Source organism: Mustela nigripes, chromosome 5 (assembly GCF_022355385.1).
Source record: "Mustela nigripes isolate SB6536 chromosome 5, MUSNIG.SB6536, whole genome shotgun sequence".
Classification (NCBI taxonomy): domain Eukaryota; kingdom Metazoa; phylum Chordata; class Mammalia; order Carnivora; family Mustelidae; genus Mustela; species Mustela nigripes.
In genome coordinates this window covers 68,598,767-68,617,797 of record NC_081561.1, presented here as the reverse complement: position 1 = coordinate 68,617,797, position 19,031 = coordinate 68,598,767, and the positions used below count along the sequence as shown (strand labels likewise).

The 19,031-nt window shown below is 42.2% G+C and overlaps 1 protein-coding gene across 2 annotated transcripts in view; it reads right to left on the bottom strand.

Annotated features, from left to right (window-relative positions):
* Positions 1 to 19,031, bottom strand: part of SLC35F1 (solute carrier family 35 member F1) — a 391,741-nt gene that overhangs the window by 16,793 nt on the left and 355,917 nt on the right. For both annotated transcript variants that reach the window (XR_009404454.1, XM_059400616.1), the window contains exon 7: positions 14,262 to 14,416. Coding sequence is in view for 1 of the 2 variants with exons in the window: in XM_059400616.1 (XP_059256599.1) it covers positions 14,262 to 14,416 (155 nt within the window). In the remaining variant the exon portion in view is untranslated. The remainder of the gene's footprint in view (positions 1 to 14,261; positions 14,417 to 19,031) is intronic.

The window sequence follows — 19,031 nt, the reverse complement described above, 5'->3', positions numbered from 1 at the left end:
TATCAAAAATGTGACAGACATTCAACAACACTGTCAGTTTCTTATTTCCCCTTTAAATTAAATTTTGTACTTGCTATAAAAATAAAATGACTGTCTTAAGACTTAAAAACATTCTGAACTTTGGGTTTATTACTATTATATAAACATATTTTTAAAAAATCAGATATCTAGAGGATTTGGCATCCATGAACCAACAGAACCATAACCATTTTTGATGTCTCTCCCTAAAATTTTGAAGGGGATGCGAACAGTGAAGTATCATCAAACTGTAGAGAGATTGGTCAATTGAGATGACCTTCTCTACAATCAAATCAGTTTGTGTGTATAAGGGCCTCTTTTCTCTGGATCTGTGATTCTGGGAAAGTTAACTTGGTAATATTGTCCTTATCTGATATTGTCCTATCTGATATTAGCTCTTCAGAGGTGCACTCTATGCGTACAACTTTTGGAATGCACTCCATGTCTACAGATGCCTTTGCCTCTGCCTGCTCTGTAAGTGATGACTTCAATATCCCTTCCCTTTCCCATCTCCGCTCAGGGCTACTGCTTTGCATTGGCACACCACTCATTCCTCTATATAAATGAAAACGATAAAGCAATACACTGAAGACATTTCACTGTCTGCATTCACACCATGGGTTTCTTTCTCACAAAACTAACAGATACGGCCTTCTATGCCACCAAGAACTAAAACAGAAGGCACATCCACCACTTACTCTAAAATGAGGTGGAAATTATTACAATTAGCCGTAAGAGCAGGTCTGTACACTTGAAGTGCAAAGGGATTTGTACCATTTTGTGTACAGCTTTCAGCAGCTTTATTACTGACACACTTTGCAGAGGAGATGGCTGTTTCCTGGTGCTGAAGATCAGTGAAGAGTTTGCAAGGACAGGTGTAGTTTACATTGGGGGTCAGTCAACTAACAGATCTGGCAGCTGCCTGGTTTTGTAAAGTTTTATTGGATGAGAGCCATGTCCACGGTAGCACTGAGCAGCTGTGACAAAGGCTGCTTGGCTTGTAAAGCCTGAAATATGTAGCATGTGAACCCTTACAGAACAGTTTGTGGACCTCTGTGCATGGAGACCCATCAATAATATATAGACAGACATGGAAATATAGTGTGTGATAATGACTCAGTTCCCAGTTTCACTGTGGAATAATATATGATAATAAATATGAATGTTAGCTATGATTTTCCTATGAATAGAATAAATTTCTCAGCAAGCTGTCCACCCCTGATGTGAACTCGACTCTCACACTCCCCCATGATACTGTAATAGCTACTGTGACATTGAACTGGTTTTTCTAATCTCCATGTTCCCTTAAGATGTTCTCTGAGCACTCCATCAATTCAGACAAAGGATGAATCAAAATAGTGGCTTGCTATTATGGATTTTTTTTTTTTACTTTTCAGCTGGTCGCATCAACATGAGATGTAAAGCGTCCAAATCAAGCAATGGCTTTTTCACTTCTCATGGAAAAATTCTTAGATAATATTCAGCCTTGAAAACTGAAGTTTAACCTTGAAGGTTTCTTGTGGAGATAAGCCTTTCATTGAATAAATCATTGCCGGATCCTTACTGTGCCAGGCACTGTACTAGATATCGGGGATCTGACAGGGAAGGAGACATGCTCTCTCTCTCTGTCATCTAGGCTTACTACTTAATTCTTACATAAGGTCAGTCCTTTTATCTAAAGATAGAATCATTAGCACATAGAGGAAATACCAAGGCAATTAATAACTGTGGAGACAGATGCCCACAGAGCAACAGGAAACAGCTACTCTCCTGCATGTTCATGCCTGGTTCCATGGAGCATCAAGAAGGACCTGGGTCTGAAAGCGCTAACCAAATTCACATTCAAGTTCAACTGAGAGACCTTGCTAAATTTGAGACTCCACAGACCGGTTTACAATGTTTTTTTTTTTTTTTTTTAAATAAAACCACATCCCAAAAAAGACTTAAATGAGATAGAGACTAAGCCTATGACTAAGTTAGTGCTTAGCAATATAATGAGCAAAGAGTTTTAGTTCTGTGAAAATACTGAGGAAAACAGACACAAAGAAGCACTTGCCCTTTGTGTTCACGCTTGTCCATTAAAACTGAAAATAAACCATTTAAACCTTCTAATCAGTGTCTGGTTGCAATTCAGCCCCATTTTTCAGTGGCAGAGGTATGTATTTATTTGAGGGAATTGGAAGCTTTATGTATTTTCAAAGTAAAAATAACTTCATAGTTTTATGTTTATAAAAATAATATATGTATATCATTTCACCAATGCATAATTTATGCAATACTTCAAAGTGTGCAGAACATAAAATATCAGCACTCAAAATTCTACCATCATTAATAATGGCATTATTTATTGAGTGTTCAGTGTGTCAGACACTGCAGTTAAGTGATTTACATTCCTGTATTCATTTCTATAGAGGGAACTGGCTAGTTACACAGTATCTACTGTTATGACCCCCATTTGCTGATGGAGAACTTACAGATAACAGAAATTAAGTAACTTTGGCAAAAGGCTGTATAACTGGTAGAATCAGGGATTCCTGCATCGAATTCAGTGGTGCTGTAAACCTAGGCAGAAACCCAGAATTTTGATTCTCACTGACATCTAACTGAAATCTAGCATTTCTTCATTATAAATGTAAGCGATGAGCTCTATTAGTATTAGCAGTGCCTTAGACTTTTAGCCAATAGAAATTACATATATTGGGGCGCCTGCGCCTGGGTGGCTCAATGGGTTAAGCTTCTGCCTTCGGCTCAGGTCATGATCTCAGGGTCCTGAGATAGAGCCCTGCAGGGGGCTCTCTGCTCAGTGGGGAGCCTGCTTCCCCCCTCTCTCTCTGCCTGCCTCTCTGCCTACTTGTGATCTCTCTCTCTCTCTCTCTGTCGAATAAATAAATAAATAAATACTTTAAAAAAAGAAATCACATATATTTTCATATCACATTAACAACTGCTGCAGAGAAAGATCTGCACTCATCACTGCTTTGAAACAATAGTAGTTATCAAGTGTGCTTCTAGATCTTGTGATTTGCATATTACTATATCATCTCATTTAAAAATATTTTGAAAACTTTATTTTAATATAATCAGCCTGCTTTGTAATGCTATGTGTTTTATTTTAGACATTTAAAAACATTGTGAAAGGGATCTCTCTAGGGTTTACCAGACTAAGAAAGGGACCCATAACACAGAAAAGATAGGGACCCTTTGGTAGAAGGGGAGCTGAAACTGACACCTGGGTGGTCTGACTCTGGAGCCTGGGCTCAGGCATATGACAACTCTCTTATTCTGTCTGCCCTTGGATGCATGTTCATATTTTGGTGAATATACTTTCAAGTCTCTAATTTAGAGAGAGTAGGTTAAGTGGTGATTAGGCAAACTCAGGAAAAAAATCAAGGAAACATTCTCAGGAACAAAAACCCTCTCCTACTTCCTCATATTCTCAAAGGAGGCGGGGTGGGCAAGGATTGGAATCTACCATTATCTAGGGCTCTTTAATGAACTGGGGATGGAGAGGGTAGTTCAAGGCTCCCAAGGCATTGCATCTCTGGGAGTGGGATAGGTCACAGACCAAGCTGACCTACAAATGTAAAGACATCAGAGATCTTCTCAAACAAAAAGAGCCCAAAGATATGACACCTGTAGGCTCCTACTGAATGATAAAATCCAATAATTCAAAAGACTGAAAAAGACTAGAGGCAGTGCTCAATTTTTCAAAAAACAAAACAAAACAAATCCCAGTAACTATAAAGTTCTGAGAAAAAGAAAATGTAACCTAGGAAAATTATCCTTTGAATACAAATATATATAAGAAATGTTTTCAAGGAAGCAAAGACTTGGAAGATAACAGCCCCTGTGAACATTTCCTGACAGACCCACCACCAGCCCAATGGCACCAGTGACTATGAAGTGTCTCTTTCTTCAAGGCACTTGACTACCATCTGCAGGGAAATATTCCCTAGAGATGGGCAAATTACATTGTGGACAGCCTGTACCAGCATATACTGCTTCCTGACATTACCAGTACTGATGAAATCCAGCCAAGTAAGAAATAAAGCAAAATAAAGAATTCAGGAAAGAAGGGTCTACATTTCAGGTAAATGGGGTTAAATCCCTAGGGATTATACTGATAAAAATTAACTATTAAAATCATGGGCAATATAAAAAGATTTCTGGTCATCAGCTTGGACTTGCTTCACGGTTTATCCCCAATTTCTCTAATCCTTCCAGTACTTCTAGTACATGGAAATTGCTAATGTGGCAGAGACTGGCTATGGGTTCACTAAGCCTATTTTCCATTCTTCCTCTACAACCAACTTGACTACATTTCCCAGCTTCCCTTGCAATCAGGTGCGGTCATGTGCTGGAGTTCTGGCCAAAAGAACAAGGAAGAGGTTATCTATACTACTCTGGACAGAGCCATTAAAGTCTCGAGGTTGTCTCAACAGATAGCCCTACAAAGGACTCCGAAAACCTAGCCCACGGGCTGGCAAATTTTTTCTTAAAGGGCTACATAGCAAATATTTTAGGCATGTGGGTCACGTGGTCTCTGTCATAACTACTCAATGCTATTGCTATAAAGCAATAGCAGCCATGGTTAATATAGAAAGGAATGGGCACAATTGCACTCCAATAAAGTCATATTCGCCAAGAACAGGGGCTGGCTTGCAGATCATGGTTTGTTAATCCCTGCCTTTAAGGATGGCAGAGCCACAACATGGAAGGAGTCTGGGTTTCTGAATGGCTGCATGAGAAGCACTCTCCCCCACCCAAAGAAGCTGGTGGGGGAAAGACGGTGATCTCAAAAGACACTACTGAGTTTCCAGGCAGGGGGAAACCAAGTTCAAATATTCATCACTCTCTCACCTCGATATTTTATGTGAAATGTCCCGGGGCCTCAATTTTTCCAATTTTCTACTCACCAGTGACAGTTTAAAAAATATAAAAAGAGTCATAAAGGTTAAGTGTTAAAAATCTCCCATTTATAATCCTATTTTAGTACTCTAAACTTAAAAAAATCATAGCCTTTGAAGATGCCACTCTTACAAGAAGAAATACAACAAACTGCTTATGGGGGTATTTTTGTAAGGAAGACATTTACTATCACTTTTCTGCTCCGTGGCTGCCTCAGGCTGAGGATGCCTGACCTGGCTTTTCAAGTGCAGTTCCATTAATCAAATTGCTCATCACTGCAGAGGATCAACATGGTTGCTTGGCTCCAGATTCTGATCCACAGCAAATGAAAGATTCTGCTGTTAACACAATCTCTGCAAACTCTCTGGCATTGGCACTCAGATGTTCAGGATGCTTGAGATGGCTGGTCTATTCAAGTTTCAGTGGTTTGGAATCTCAGCCTTTGCATTAATCCACCTGGTGATTTTGGGTGTTCTTACCATCTTTATTTATAAATGAAAAGTTAAGGACCCAAACAGTGCCTGGCACATAGAAGGCATAGAATAAATAAATATTTGCTGGATGAAGTTCTTTTAAATTTAGTTTATAATCATATGTTATTAAATTATCCCCACATCCAGGGTTATTAAAGTTTTCTTGCCAAATCTCTTACAACAACAACAACAACAACAAAACCGGTAAGAGAAAATGGCACATGTGGGATGAAATTTTTAGTGGCTGACAGATGGGGTCAAGGGAGATCATGAGACTACACCTGTCCTCTGAGGATATAACCTGGATTGTTAGAATAAGTAGTTGACAAGGTAAGACACTTTTATGATTACTTGTCTAAAACAACTCCCAGCAATTATACAAAATGTATCAGATACACAGATGAGCCAAAACCATGCAGCATCTAGTCTAACGAAGTTCTTACAGTTCTTCATACATACATACATACATACATGAAGTTCATACAGATGAAATTCTAAAAAATTCTAAAAAATTCACATGAATCACATTACCCAGAAGAGATGAAATAGACTTGTTGGACACAGGACTTTGAAATTTCTCTCTCCCCTTTTTTTAGGAGTGAATATTTGGATGACAAAAACATTTTCCTGGATGTAAGTTTTATGGAGCCCTTAATTTCCTAAAATGTTAGTCTTCCAACAAGATCACCTGTGGTTTCAGGCTGCTCAGTGTGGGGAACCATATAAGACAGTGGCCTAGAGGAAAAGTTTAAAGGGAACTAGGAGAGAACTTACAATGTTCATTTCTTCTCTATCAATTTCATATTTATTTTGATACAGTTACAAAAATAACCTTATGAAATTACTCTCAACTTTATTATAGCTATTCTGTGACAGTATTAAGCCTTGAAAAACTAATAGCAAAATGTGTGAAGTAAACCATTTTCTATTTTAAATGTCAAGTAAACGGGAATATTCTGCATATTCAACATTGGCTGCTTTTTTCCTGAAGAATGTTCAGCGTATGATGGCATATTGTAAAAGAATTTATTGGCATTTTATTTTAACAGCTCCCAAATGTTTTGTATTTATGGATATCACCTAAAAATTCTATTGTAAGCAATGAGGGAATTCAGCTGAAAATGATGAATATAATATTTTCTATATTTGTACACATGAGACCTAGTTTTGCCTTTTCAAACAAGGCATAAGAGGAAAAACTCACAAAAAAATTGTTAAAAACTACACCTACTTACAAAAATCTTAAAATAAGTTAGTATCCTAAAAATGTAATGAGGCAGGGATTACTAGTTCTGAGGCGCACATTTAATCAGAGAAACTCATCACAATTTGGTCACGTTTCTATACATTCTATACATCAAATGCACATATACAACATTTATATATATGTATACATCTACACATTTCTATACATTCTACACATTATCTACTGCCTTCAAAAACTCCCTAAGGAAGGTCTCATCACCTTGAAGTTGGGAAAGAATAAATAACTGGCTCAAAGTACTTAAAGAGTAAAAAGAAGCCACACTTAAGGCTCCTTTGATGTGGCAGGCCATGCTCTGCTTATCACCCCAGGCTGCTGGATTCATACTTCACCCAAGAGACAGCCAGTAGCCCTCCTGCCCCCATCCTTTTCCTCCACGCATGCCTGGGTATTCTCTTTGCTAAAGTCACATATGAGGAGGTGACCAGAACGACTTGAAAATCGGTTGTTAAAGTCAACAGAGTGCAGTGTCTGTCTGGGTGGAGAATGTGTCTTCATGACCAGATGCAGCTTCTAAGGAGCACCAGCCAGTTGGCGAGGATGTGGAGAGAGGGGAGCCTCGTACACTCTTGGTGGGAATGCAAGTTAGTGCAGCCACTTTGGAGAACAATGTGGAGGTTTCTCAAAAAATTAAAAATAGAGTTTCCCTATGGCCCAGCAATTGCACTACTGGGTCTTTACCCCAAAGATATAGATGTAGGGTAAAGAAGAGCCATGTATACCCCAACGTTCATAGCAGCAATGGCCACAATTACCAAAGTGTGCAAAGAGCCAAGATGCCCTTCAACAGATGGATGGATAAAGAAGATATGGTCCATATGCACAATGGAATATTACTCAGCCATCAGAAAAAATAAATACCCAACATTTGCATCAACATGGATGCAACATGGATGCATGGAGGAGATTATGCTGACGGAAATAAGTCAAGCAGAGAAGTCAATTATCATATGGTTTCACTTACTTGTGGAGCCTAAGGAATAACATGGAGGACATGTGGAGATGGAGAGAAGTGAGTTGGGGGAAATCGGAGGGGGATACAAACCATAAGAGACTGCGTACTCTGAGAAACAAACAGGGTTTTGGATGGGAGGGAGGTGGGGGGTCGGGTGAGCCTGGTAGTGGGTATTAAGGAGGGCACGTATTGCATGGAGCACTGGTTGTTATATGCAAACAATGAATCATGGAACAGTACATCAAAAACTAATGATGTATTGTATGGTGACTAACAGAATACAATAAAAAATGATAAATAAGAACATATGCATAAACATCCATAAAAAAAGAATAATAGGGACGCCTGGGTGGCTCAGTTGGTTGAGCAGCTGCCTTCGGCTCGGGTCATGATCCCAGCGTCCTGGGATCGAGTCCCACATCGGGCTCCTTGCTCCGCAGGGAGCCTGCTTCTCCCTCTGACTCTGCCTGCCACTCTGCCTGTGCTCGCTCTTGCTCTCTCTCTCTCTGACAAATAAATAAATAAATAAAATCTTAAAAAAAAAAAAAAGAATAATAATCACAGCCACATGTCCCAGCAGGCCCAGCGTGGTGCCAATATTCCCTCATTTGTCTTGGTGTAATTATTAATACTCCTCTTGTGCTATAGGTGGAACAATGGGTCCCCAGCTCCCGTGGATGCATTACTCTTTGTGTAAAATAGATTCTGCAGATGTGAGTAAACCAAGAGCCTGGGGAGATGATCCTGGGTGATCTGGGTCAGCCCCATATGCTCACAGAGGGTCAGATTTGAAGATGCTTTACTGCTGGCTTTCCAGATAGAGGGAGGGGCCACAAGCCAAGGACTACAAACCGCCTCTAGAAGCTGGAAAGGGCAAGGAAACAGATTCTCCCCTTGAGCCTCCAGAAGCCACAGAGCTCTGTGAGCAACTTTAGCCCAGTGAGACTTCTGACCTCCGGTGCTGTATAATAATAAATTTGTATTGATGTAAGTCACTAACTATGTGGTAATTTGTTTGAGCGGCCATAGGAATCAAATCCTTTCCATTTCAAAAGTGTCCTGTTTGTACAATAAATATAAGGGGAAAGAGTTCATAACTGATCAAGCTCTAACCTTGAAAAGCCAACACACCCTCAAGTTGTAAAGCTCTCATGGAAATCCCTTCCTGGGTTTGGTTTTGGGGGATGTCTGAGGCCTAATAAAACTAATTTCCTACACTTTCCACAGATTGCTATGGGTTTAGTGTTCTGGATTCAATACTGTCATCAGGTAATAACAAAAGAAATAGATACCCCCTTCTCAAAAGTCTTGTAAAACAGAATTTGCCAGAGCGCTGCACCATGCAGGTGTCTAATGCAGAATCTAGTCATTTGCCTCCCTGGGACATGGGGCTTCATGTCTGGTCAGCACAAAAGGAAGAGAAGGTGCAGACAGTGGACTGATGGGTGGGGAAGGAAATAGTTTTTTTTCCCCCCAAGGGTGGAAAGTGAGAAAAAGCAAATAATCAATGTTGGGTAGGAGAGGTTCACTTTATCATTTAGTTCTGCCTCAGTAAGCAACATCTGGGAGGGCTATTTGCAGATATTTATAACCCGACCAGAAGGTTATCTGGAGGCGAGACATCATGATTAAGTGAAGGAGTAAACTGTATGTGCAGACTGTAGGAAAATCAAATGAGATCTCAGCAGTCACCCGTCAGTTCTCAGGGCTGAAGTGGGAGGCTCCTGCATATTGCCCCTCTCACGCTCCTGTCCAGCTTCCTCCAGCAAAAAGAGCTCCTGAGACAGTCAATTCCACTTTTAGATGACTAACTGCTAACAAGATGTCTTTATATTTAGCTAGAATCTTAGAATCTTCGCCCTTTGGTCCTAAGTCCACGTGCCTGCCGCCGCATAATAGGATCATCTTGGGAGCCTTGACAAATCTAAAGCCCAGGCCATCGTACTGTGGACAGCATAAATCAGAATCAATGGGAGTAGGACCCAAGCAGCACCATTTTTTAAACTCTTCAGGGGATTCCAATGTACAGTCGAGGTTTAGGGTCACTGGCTTAAACTCACTTCCCCACTACACTCTGCATATAGTGACTTGAACTATATTTATATATATATATATAGGATATATATAACTTTATTATTATTCAAGTCACCCTCCCCTGAACTGGATTTTCTTTCCCTTAGGTGTGTCTTTCCTCCATCCCCTAAGAGCAGGCAATCGGAGGCAAGGGGCAACCATCACTGAGCAACCCTGGAGAGAGCCAATTGTTGGGGACACCAGGGAAGACTTGGTGGCCCCAGTGTCCCTGGTGGGACTGGCCTGGCTCCTTTCACATCTTAAAAAGTATACCCAGATTGATACATTGGACTTCATCAAAATTAAAACCCTTTACGACCCCAGGGAAACTAACAAAAAAATGAAAAGCAACCACCGAGTGGGAGAAAATATTTATCATCATGTATCTGATAGGTGTACACTACCCAGCATATATGAAGAAATATCGCAATCAGTGATTTAAAAATTAACCAAATTAAAATGAGCAAAACATTTAAACAGACATTTCTTCAAAGAAGACATGAAGATATAACCACCTTTTCCCCAACCTTAAACACACAGACATACACTCCATCCCCTGACATCACCATTTTTGTGAATTTTGCAAAATTTACCAAGAATTTTCCACTGACTATAAACTGCTCATAATGATAAAGTTACCTCCAATAAGCATTCTTTAAAAATCAGTTTTCTGAGATGGCCCATCTGGCTGTCGTGGAAACCTCTTAAGCCACTCAGACCCACCCTTCTCCCCAGCTCTAGAGCACCTCCCATCTCTGGGCTTCCCAAGGGCAATTTCAGAGGCTGGCAAGCTGGAATCCCAGGAAAAAGAAAATCCTGAATTTGCCAAAGACTATTTGACTACAAATTCAAGCAGTGCTTGGAAGATTCTTTTAGAAAATAGGCAAGGGGAGGGGGCGCCTGGGTGGCTCAGTGGGTTAAAGCCTCTGCCTTCAGCTCGGGTCATGATCCCAGGGTCCTGGGATCTAGCCCCGCATCGGGCTCTCTGCTCAGCCGGGAGCTTGCTTCCGCGCCACCAACCCCCCCCCCCCCCCCCCCCCCCCCCCCCCCCGTTTCTCTGCCTGCCTCTCTGCCTACTTGTGATCTCTGTCTGTCAAATAAATAAAATCTTAAAAAAAAAAAGAAAATAGGCAAGGGGAAGGGTTTATTATTATTAAGATTAAAGTTGAGTATTTGACTTATTTTTTTGCAGATAATAAATACTATTGTTCATAAAAGAATTAAAGAACACTACAAGGCAGTGTTTATTCAAGAACTAAGAGGTAAGGAGTCAACTGTAAGCACACTGAGAGTAAAGGGAAAGGAGTAGAACATTGTCTATATTGTAATATTAGTTACCATAATATTAACGTATATACTATAAAACTGTACCAATGTATAACAGTACCTATCTATATTTTCTGACTTTTTCTCACAACGAATATGTATTTTTTTTTTTTTAGATTTTTTTTTTTTATTTATTTATTTGACAGAGAGAGATCACAAGTAGGCAGAGAGGCAGGCAGAGAGAGAGAGAGGAGGAAGCAGGCTCCCTGCTGAGCAGAGAGCCCGATGCGGGACTCGATCCCAGGACCCTGAGATCATGACCTGAGCCGAAGGCAGCGGCTTAACCCACTGAGCCACCCAGGTGCCCAACGAATATGTATTTTTAATAAAAGACAATAGACCACTCTGGAAAGCAGTCTGGCAGTTTCTTACAAAACTAAACATGTTACGACCGTATGCCTGGCAAGTGGACTCCCGGGTGTTTATTTCAAAGCACTGAAAACTGTTCATAGAAGAACCTGTACATAAATGTCCAGAGCAGCTTTATTTGTAATAGCCCCAAAAAGAGAAAAGCCAGATGTTCTTCACTGAGGGAATGGTTAAATAAACTGTGGTATATCCATATTATGGAATAGCACTCAGCAATAAAAAGTAATGGGCTCCTGACATAGGAAACAATCTCTATGGATCTCTAATTATGCTGAGTGAAAAAGGTCAAAGCCAGAAGGTTATACACTGTACATACCATTCTTGAAGTGACAAATTTAGAGAAACGGGGAACAGAAACAAGATTCTGCAGCATTATGGAGGTGGGGGGGGAGGCAAGTAGGTCTGGCGGTGAAAGACAATGTGAGCCCTTGTTGGAGGGAAATGTTCTGTGTGCCCATGGCCTCGGTGTTCATATCCCGATGTTGTGTTATAATTTTGCAAGATGTTACCAGTGGGGGAAACTAGGTAAAGGGAAAATGGGGATTTCCTTGTATTATTTCTGAAAACTGCATGTGTATCTGTTATTATCTTAAAAGCTTATTTTTAAAAAAGACAATAGGAATCAATTTTAATGAGATAAAATACTTGTTGCACTGAATCCATCGTTGCATTAAAGAAATGTGTTTGTTAGATAGCAACAAATGTATGTATGTAGTAAAACACTGCTTTAAGAAGTAAAAACAACCATGATATCTCCGAACTGATGACCACAAACATTCAATTTTCAGCTAACACAGCCTCCCTTCTGATGGCATGATATAGGGTTACTACACGGCTTCCTCTTCAGCAAACTCCCTTATCCTAAGTACGTAGTAACCCACAAAGGCTGGGGGAGGGGAAGGTGGGGAGAGCCCCTGGTCTAACCAGAAGTCTGTGCAAGTGCCAGGAGAGACACTCCAATAGGAATGGGCGCTCTTCAGGTGTCCGTCTCAGTTGTCAGAGAACATCAGTTTCACAGAGGAGCCTAGTGATAGCACAAACTCTCCCAGACAGTTCCGTGGCTCAGAAGTGTGGCCCGTGGATTTGAAGGGTGAGCCAGTCCCCCTGGGGAAAGGAGACTCTCAGGAATGCCAAGGGCCGGACTAGATCTTGGCAGCCTGAGAAGAACCTGCAGTCCTCAGTCACAACAACAGTTTTCAATCATCTTTCCTTAAAGAGAATTCAGGGGGATCTGTCTAATTCAGGAACTTCTCAAAACAACCACAGGAATCACTGCAGGGAATCCAAGTCACGCTTGGGAACACACTAGCTATAGATGTCTGACCACAGAGTAAGAGAAGGAAAATGGCGGCCAACGTGCCACACGGTAAGACCAGGGCTCTGGAAAATAGTTGGGTGTGTTGCTGGGGGCTTCTTGGGGAAGCTGGTCCTCCTAGCTTTGCAGTAGGGAGCAATGGGGGAATGTGCTATGAGTCTACTTCCTGCCCTCGTGAGGACCAGGGTGTGCTCAGAAGACAGAGATGGGACCATCTAGACAAAACCAATGACAAACGATGTATAAAGGCTGTGCAGTCCCACACAGTTTCTTACAGCTGTCATTTCTGCCACCACACTGGGCACAGGGCTCCTTGTAAAACAGGAACTCGGCACTTGAACCCTGTGCTCTGCCATGGCCACTTTCTCTACCTCTTGTCTTCCAGATCTGCTTCTGGTCCTCTCTGCTAACCTTGTTTGTGACCACTTTTCCACCCCTGTCTGCCCTACTGAGTCTGGTCGTTGGCTATGACTTTAGCTTACCCAGTCATATTTCCAATTACTCACTTCTGCTGCTTTGCCTCGGGTCATTTCAAGTACAGGGAACCTCCAAACCTGGGTTGACCTGGTTGAAGATGTCCCGCCCACCAAGAGGCCCCTTCAGCTGGCCACACCGATGGGCTGGTGATGTTATCTGTCACATCACTGGTGAAGTCTTTGGCTGGAAGTGGTTGGAGTAATCTTTCTTTCTTCCGCCTCTTCTTTACCCTGTCCTAGTTTGGTCTTACCTGGTTTGGATACTTCATATTCATCCTTTTTCACCCTGGTCACAGTCCCACTGACCCTTATCTAATAGGACTAGCTAAAGAATGGGAACTGGGTCTCTTCTCCTATACCAATCCTAATCGATTGTTAATGTCTGAAGTGAATGCCGTGTTTATAAGACAGCATCTGACTTCAGGGAGCCCAAACGGATGAGGTCTGCCTGCCGTGGGTGTGGGTGAGCGTGGGTCGTCTTGCATTTGAAGAGACTGCTATCTTTAGAACGAACACTTCCTTCTTTTCCTTGGGCTGATATCTGAGCTGTAAATCCTTCACAAGATCTCTGCATTCATTGACTCCAAGCCCTAATCTTTCAGTGAAGAAACAGTATTTCTAGTGTGTTAGCATTTTCCATTCATGCTTGCTATGAAAATAGCAAAACAGAAATTGCAGGCACTAGATCACTGCTCCAAAGAGAATGTGCCCTGCCAGTGCCTTTGCTAGAATCCATTTTGTGGTTCTAGTTTGGGAATTGTGCCCATCTTCCTAGCTTTAGGCTGGAAAAAGAGTAGCTTCTGGGCTGAATGGTATCAGAAAAAAACTGTCTCCCATGATCCAAAAGCCCTTCCCTTATCTTTTTCCCTTTTAAGTGCCTGTAGTTACGGGTCTCTTGCCTCTGTGTTCCAGTGGAAATGTGAATATCCAGATCCAGGGTGGGGAGGCAGGTGGGGGGCACTGGCGAGAGTTGCCCTCCTACTTCCTTCCAGAAAATTGGGGCTTCCCACCACAGGGCATTTCCACCTGTATGTGTATTTCCCACCAAGTCCTGTCTTCACAGGGGAGCAGTGGCTCAACTTACCTTGTAATGGAAGAGAAACAGTCCGCAGAACAGGCTGTACAAATCTGCTGTGAGCAGGGAGAGGTTGACTGAAGTGGCACTGGTCTTCTTTATGACGACTGGCATGAAGCTGTAGAGGCCAAACATGCAGGCGCTAAAGCCCACATAGAGCAGTCCTGTGGGGAAAGGGAAGAGGGGTGATGGACAGCATCCTCTGGGGGCCTCTGAGGACCCCGGCACCGGGGAGAAGGGGGTTGGCTTGTGCCGTTTACCACGACACAGAGAGTTTTACTCCACTCTGCTAGTGGCTTTTATTATTGGGTAATAGGCCGCTAAAACATAAAATAAAAAGTAAAAATCTTCATGTGGGAAATGAACTTTCTGCTTCCCACCACATAAGCAGATCTTTTGCTTCTTCTGGGAAGGAGTGCCTCCTAGTGGCTGGAGGCAGAATATGGGGTCGAGCCTTCTTAATTCTGTTTCCAATGGTGCTGTACTCTACTTTTCCTATCTATGTCTTTTAAAGCATTTTTTAAAGTCTCTTTTTTGTTTGCAAAATGGGAACTACTGGGTTCCATGTATTGTTCACAGTTATGAATATATATATATATATATAGTCTTCAAGACTGAAGGGCTCACATGTCACAGTGATATGGACTAGGTCAGAACTGGAATCCTAATTGGGTGGCCTTGGGCAGACCACTTCATTCTCTGAGCACAAGACGACCTGTGAATTTCTTCCAGATTTGTGCATCCCTCTCAGTCCTACACCCGCTCAGTCCTACACCCCAATAAACAGAGTCCTACTTCCCTAGCACACTGCGGGTTCTCACATGTAGTAGGCTCTGCTGTTCTAGACATCGTTAACTAAATGCTTCATAGACTATCAGAGAGTTAAGTGTCGTAAAACAAAGTTTTTTAAAAAAGTCCTTAAAGTGCTATAGGGTCAGACTCTCATCCTCTAAAATTCTTTCTCAATTTAACTAGACATACAATTGTTCATACTAATTCCATAAGTATACAATTTTGTTGGGCCCCAAGCAGGAGTTCATGGCTAAATGCAGAATTTGGTTCACCTTTTACTAGGTGGTGATACAATACAAATGTACAAAAGTAAGGCTTATTGTCTACCTTGACAGAATAAAGCATAGAATAAGCATAAGTAAAATAATTCAGTGGATCTTTGGGCATTTTAATGCAATTAAAGCTTCCAACCTTTCCAAAGGAATCTTTGATTAAATGTGTCTGATGTGGGCTGTGAGATGATCGCTTTATCTGAATCTTATGAATTGGGGAGGATTTTATAGATACTGGACACCTACTTAGTCCCTTTGACTATGAAGACTAGTGGTTCCTCCGAAGAGAAATTTGGTTTCCCATATGAGAAGTATGTAAGAGCATAAATCATCATCCTATACATTTTGGATTCTCAGTGTAAGGAAAGCCATAGCAAATCTATATGAAAAGATTATTCTGAACATTAAGTAAGCAAACTCAGTACAATAGCCCCCTCTAGTGTGGTGGAAATGCCCTAAGAGGAAACTAGAAGAACCACTTTCCTAGCTCAGTCAAGTGCAAGTCCTCTTCTGGATATTCTGTCATAGTAATATCAGATATCTTCTGACTCTCCATCACAAGTTTTAATTCCCTAAAAACAGTCACTTCTCCTGAAACTGGGTTTCATGCTACTTATAATTCATTTTCCTTTTAACCAAGTTACTAAAAGCATAATACTAAATAATTTAAAAACAACACAGGAAAAGACATAAATTTAGTGCAGTGTTCCTTCAAAAAAAAAAAAAATCTGGGATTAAAAGACTAAGAAAAAGCTATATCCTGAAACTAATCTACTAAAAGTCCACAAAAATCAAACTTGGTCAGAATATAGTCCAGGTACCAGTGCCTTTTTTCTTTTTAAATTGCATCAGTGATTTAGATTAAATATGATTGAGCTAGAAAGTTCCAGAATCCTACCCTTCCATCACCTTACCTGGTACACCTTACCTGGCACTGATCCCACCTCACATGTGGGATCTGATGTTTTATATTCACTCATTATTCAAATGTATTCACTGAGTATTTATTGTACCCTCGCCTAGCAAAGCTATGGAAAACAGAATGGGTAAGAAGCTTAGAGTTGCTTTAGTGCTAAGAGGGGGGGTGGTCAAAGGGTTCATTTTAGGGAATGACAGGGGGCTTGCTTCAGGAAGGGCGACTGGCTGTCTTCTTTGTGCAAGTGGAATTTACCTCGAATGCTGAAGGACTAAAAGGAAATGGCCAGGGAGGACCCAGGGCAAGAATATTTTAGGCAGAGAGCTCTGCAAATGAAAAACCCTGATGACAGGGCCCCACGTGTTCTTGGAGCTGCCATGGGCCAGGACATCTGGGGAGAATGAACAGAATGGGGCAGTAGGAAGGGACAAAGGTGGAAAATTAGGCAGAGGATGGATTATGCAGGGCCGTGTAGGTCTACGAAGGAAATTGACATCTTGTTCTAGTTGTAATAGGAAGCCATTAAGGAGCTGGTAACAAGGCTAACACCGGATCCACATCTTCAAACGAGAGCTCTGCCTGCTGCCAAGAAAGGACTGGCAGGAGAGAGCATGGCAGACCAGCGAGAGGTACAGTGTCCTAGCCCAGGCAAGGGATCCTTGCGGCTCTGCTCAGGACGGCAGTGGAGGTGAAGAAGAGTGGCTGGGTCTGTGGACACTCAGCAAGCCCTGGTGATAGTCTGGGGCCATCAGGGATACCCAGGGGATCTCATGAGTTAGTTTAGAAACTGTGTGAATTATGGTGCCATTTACCAAGATGCAGAGAACTGAGAGCAGACAGGTTTTCAGGGGAAATAAAAAGCTTCCTTTTAGTTTTAGACGCTTATGCATCAACCAAGAGGATCTGTCCAGCAAGGAGTTGGGTATGTAATTAGCAGGCTCAGAGAAGTGGCCATATGGCTGGTGAGCCATGGAAGAGCGAACGAGACCCACGGCAAAGTTTCCTTCTACTCATCGGGCAATGTCAGGGTGCTTCAAGCTCGAACTCTCTAAACCTATTTTTTAAAAACCGCAGAAATTAAATTTAGGGAGACAGGGATGGAATATTTACGCCATCCCAGCTCACCACTTTGCTAGGTCAACCGATGCTTTTGCGTGAGAACATCCTGTTTTGAGAGCAGAGCGTGCTCAGCCACTGGGACTCAGGATCAGACCGAGGCAGGTGTGCAGGGTTACTGCAGTTTGCTGACATGCTGCCCGGAGGTGGACATGAGCTGGCTCGTGGATGTGCGCAATACACCTGAAGGCCCAGCGCACTGTCTGTGCGGGGCTTTCCAACTGTCAATCAATGTGATCAAACAAAGGAACTGAGTGATTTTTTTGACTGACAGCTCTCTAATGGCTGCAACAACTGCTTTTGCAGACAAGGTGTGTGTATAGCCATTTCTTACTTGCCGCGCTTTCTCTCTCACAAAAGACAGCGTTCGGGAGCTGTTTTCCTCCTGCGCTAAAGAGATTTAAGTCAAAGGAATGAGAAAGAATACTATCGGTTCATATCGCTTGTGTGCTTGCTACATGCCCTGTACTTTAGATATGTTAACAAATATCTACAACCATAGAAAAGACCATTACTATTGTTACCCTATTTATATAGGAAAGGAAACAGCCTGAAAGAAAGTATCAGTTAAGAAACAGTCCATACTTCAGGTTCAATAGAGGACATTTAATATGGGGCACAAGTCACAAAGGTGCTTGAGTGGGTGATGGGGGAAAAGGGGTGATGAGGCATCCCAGAGATTAGCAGTAGCAGGAAGTTATTCACACTCCTGGAGCTTGAGAGATCCAGGGAGGAGGCGATGTGCTCGGGGGTCAGAAGGTAGGAAAGCCCAGCAAAGGGACAGTCAACCACTCAGAGGGCACTCCGCCTTTTCTAGGGACCTGACTCCGAACAGAGGGAAACAAGGAGACCAGCCTGATTTCTTTCTTCCTCCCACCCGCTGATCTCCTGCTGCCTCCCGTTGGCCAAATCTAGTTGGAAGCCACTTAACAGCACAGCCTGGGAAGTGTAGTTTGCATGAGTCAGCCTCTGCAGAGCACAGCAGAGGAAGGGTCAGAAACAGATCTGTGGATAAACAGGAAAACCAGCATACAGAGGCTGAGTAACTTGCCCTCAGGACGCAGGCTGTCCGACTTTCAGTTCTAAGCATATACCCCCAGTCCATATTGTTTGATTATTATGAAGAGAAACAGGGCTTCGATGGAGCATCTGATGTGATTCTAATGAGCATCTCATTTTATATATAATACATACATGATAAATACACGAGGCATGACTTGTGACATACCTTTAGATATGATAGATATGACACACACGTGTATATAGTATGCGTCCGTGTATGCTGAATATGTTTTATCTCATCCCTTTGGGATCCCACTGATGTTCTGTCTTTCACTTTCCTTTGAGTATACTAGATATTTAAAAACATTTTTAATTCTTAAAGACGTCTTCTTAGCCCATGTGCATTAGGCCGAGTAGGCAAGCGCCCGAGGTGGGCAGGGCTTGCTCAGAGAATGCGCAACCCTATCGGTCCCCACCCCCCACTCCCCGCCCCCAACACCTCCACCCACAGGCAGCCATTGGCCTCCTCCGTGGCCTCACCTCCCCAGATCTCTGATTCAGCCTCGGTAAAAAAGGTACGCTCTTAATTAGCCTGAAGTTCCTTCCTGCTCCGTGGTCCCATTACTCCATCTTCAGGGAAAGGTCAAATCTCTTATTTCGGCCTCCAGGAGAAAACCAAAA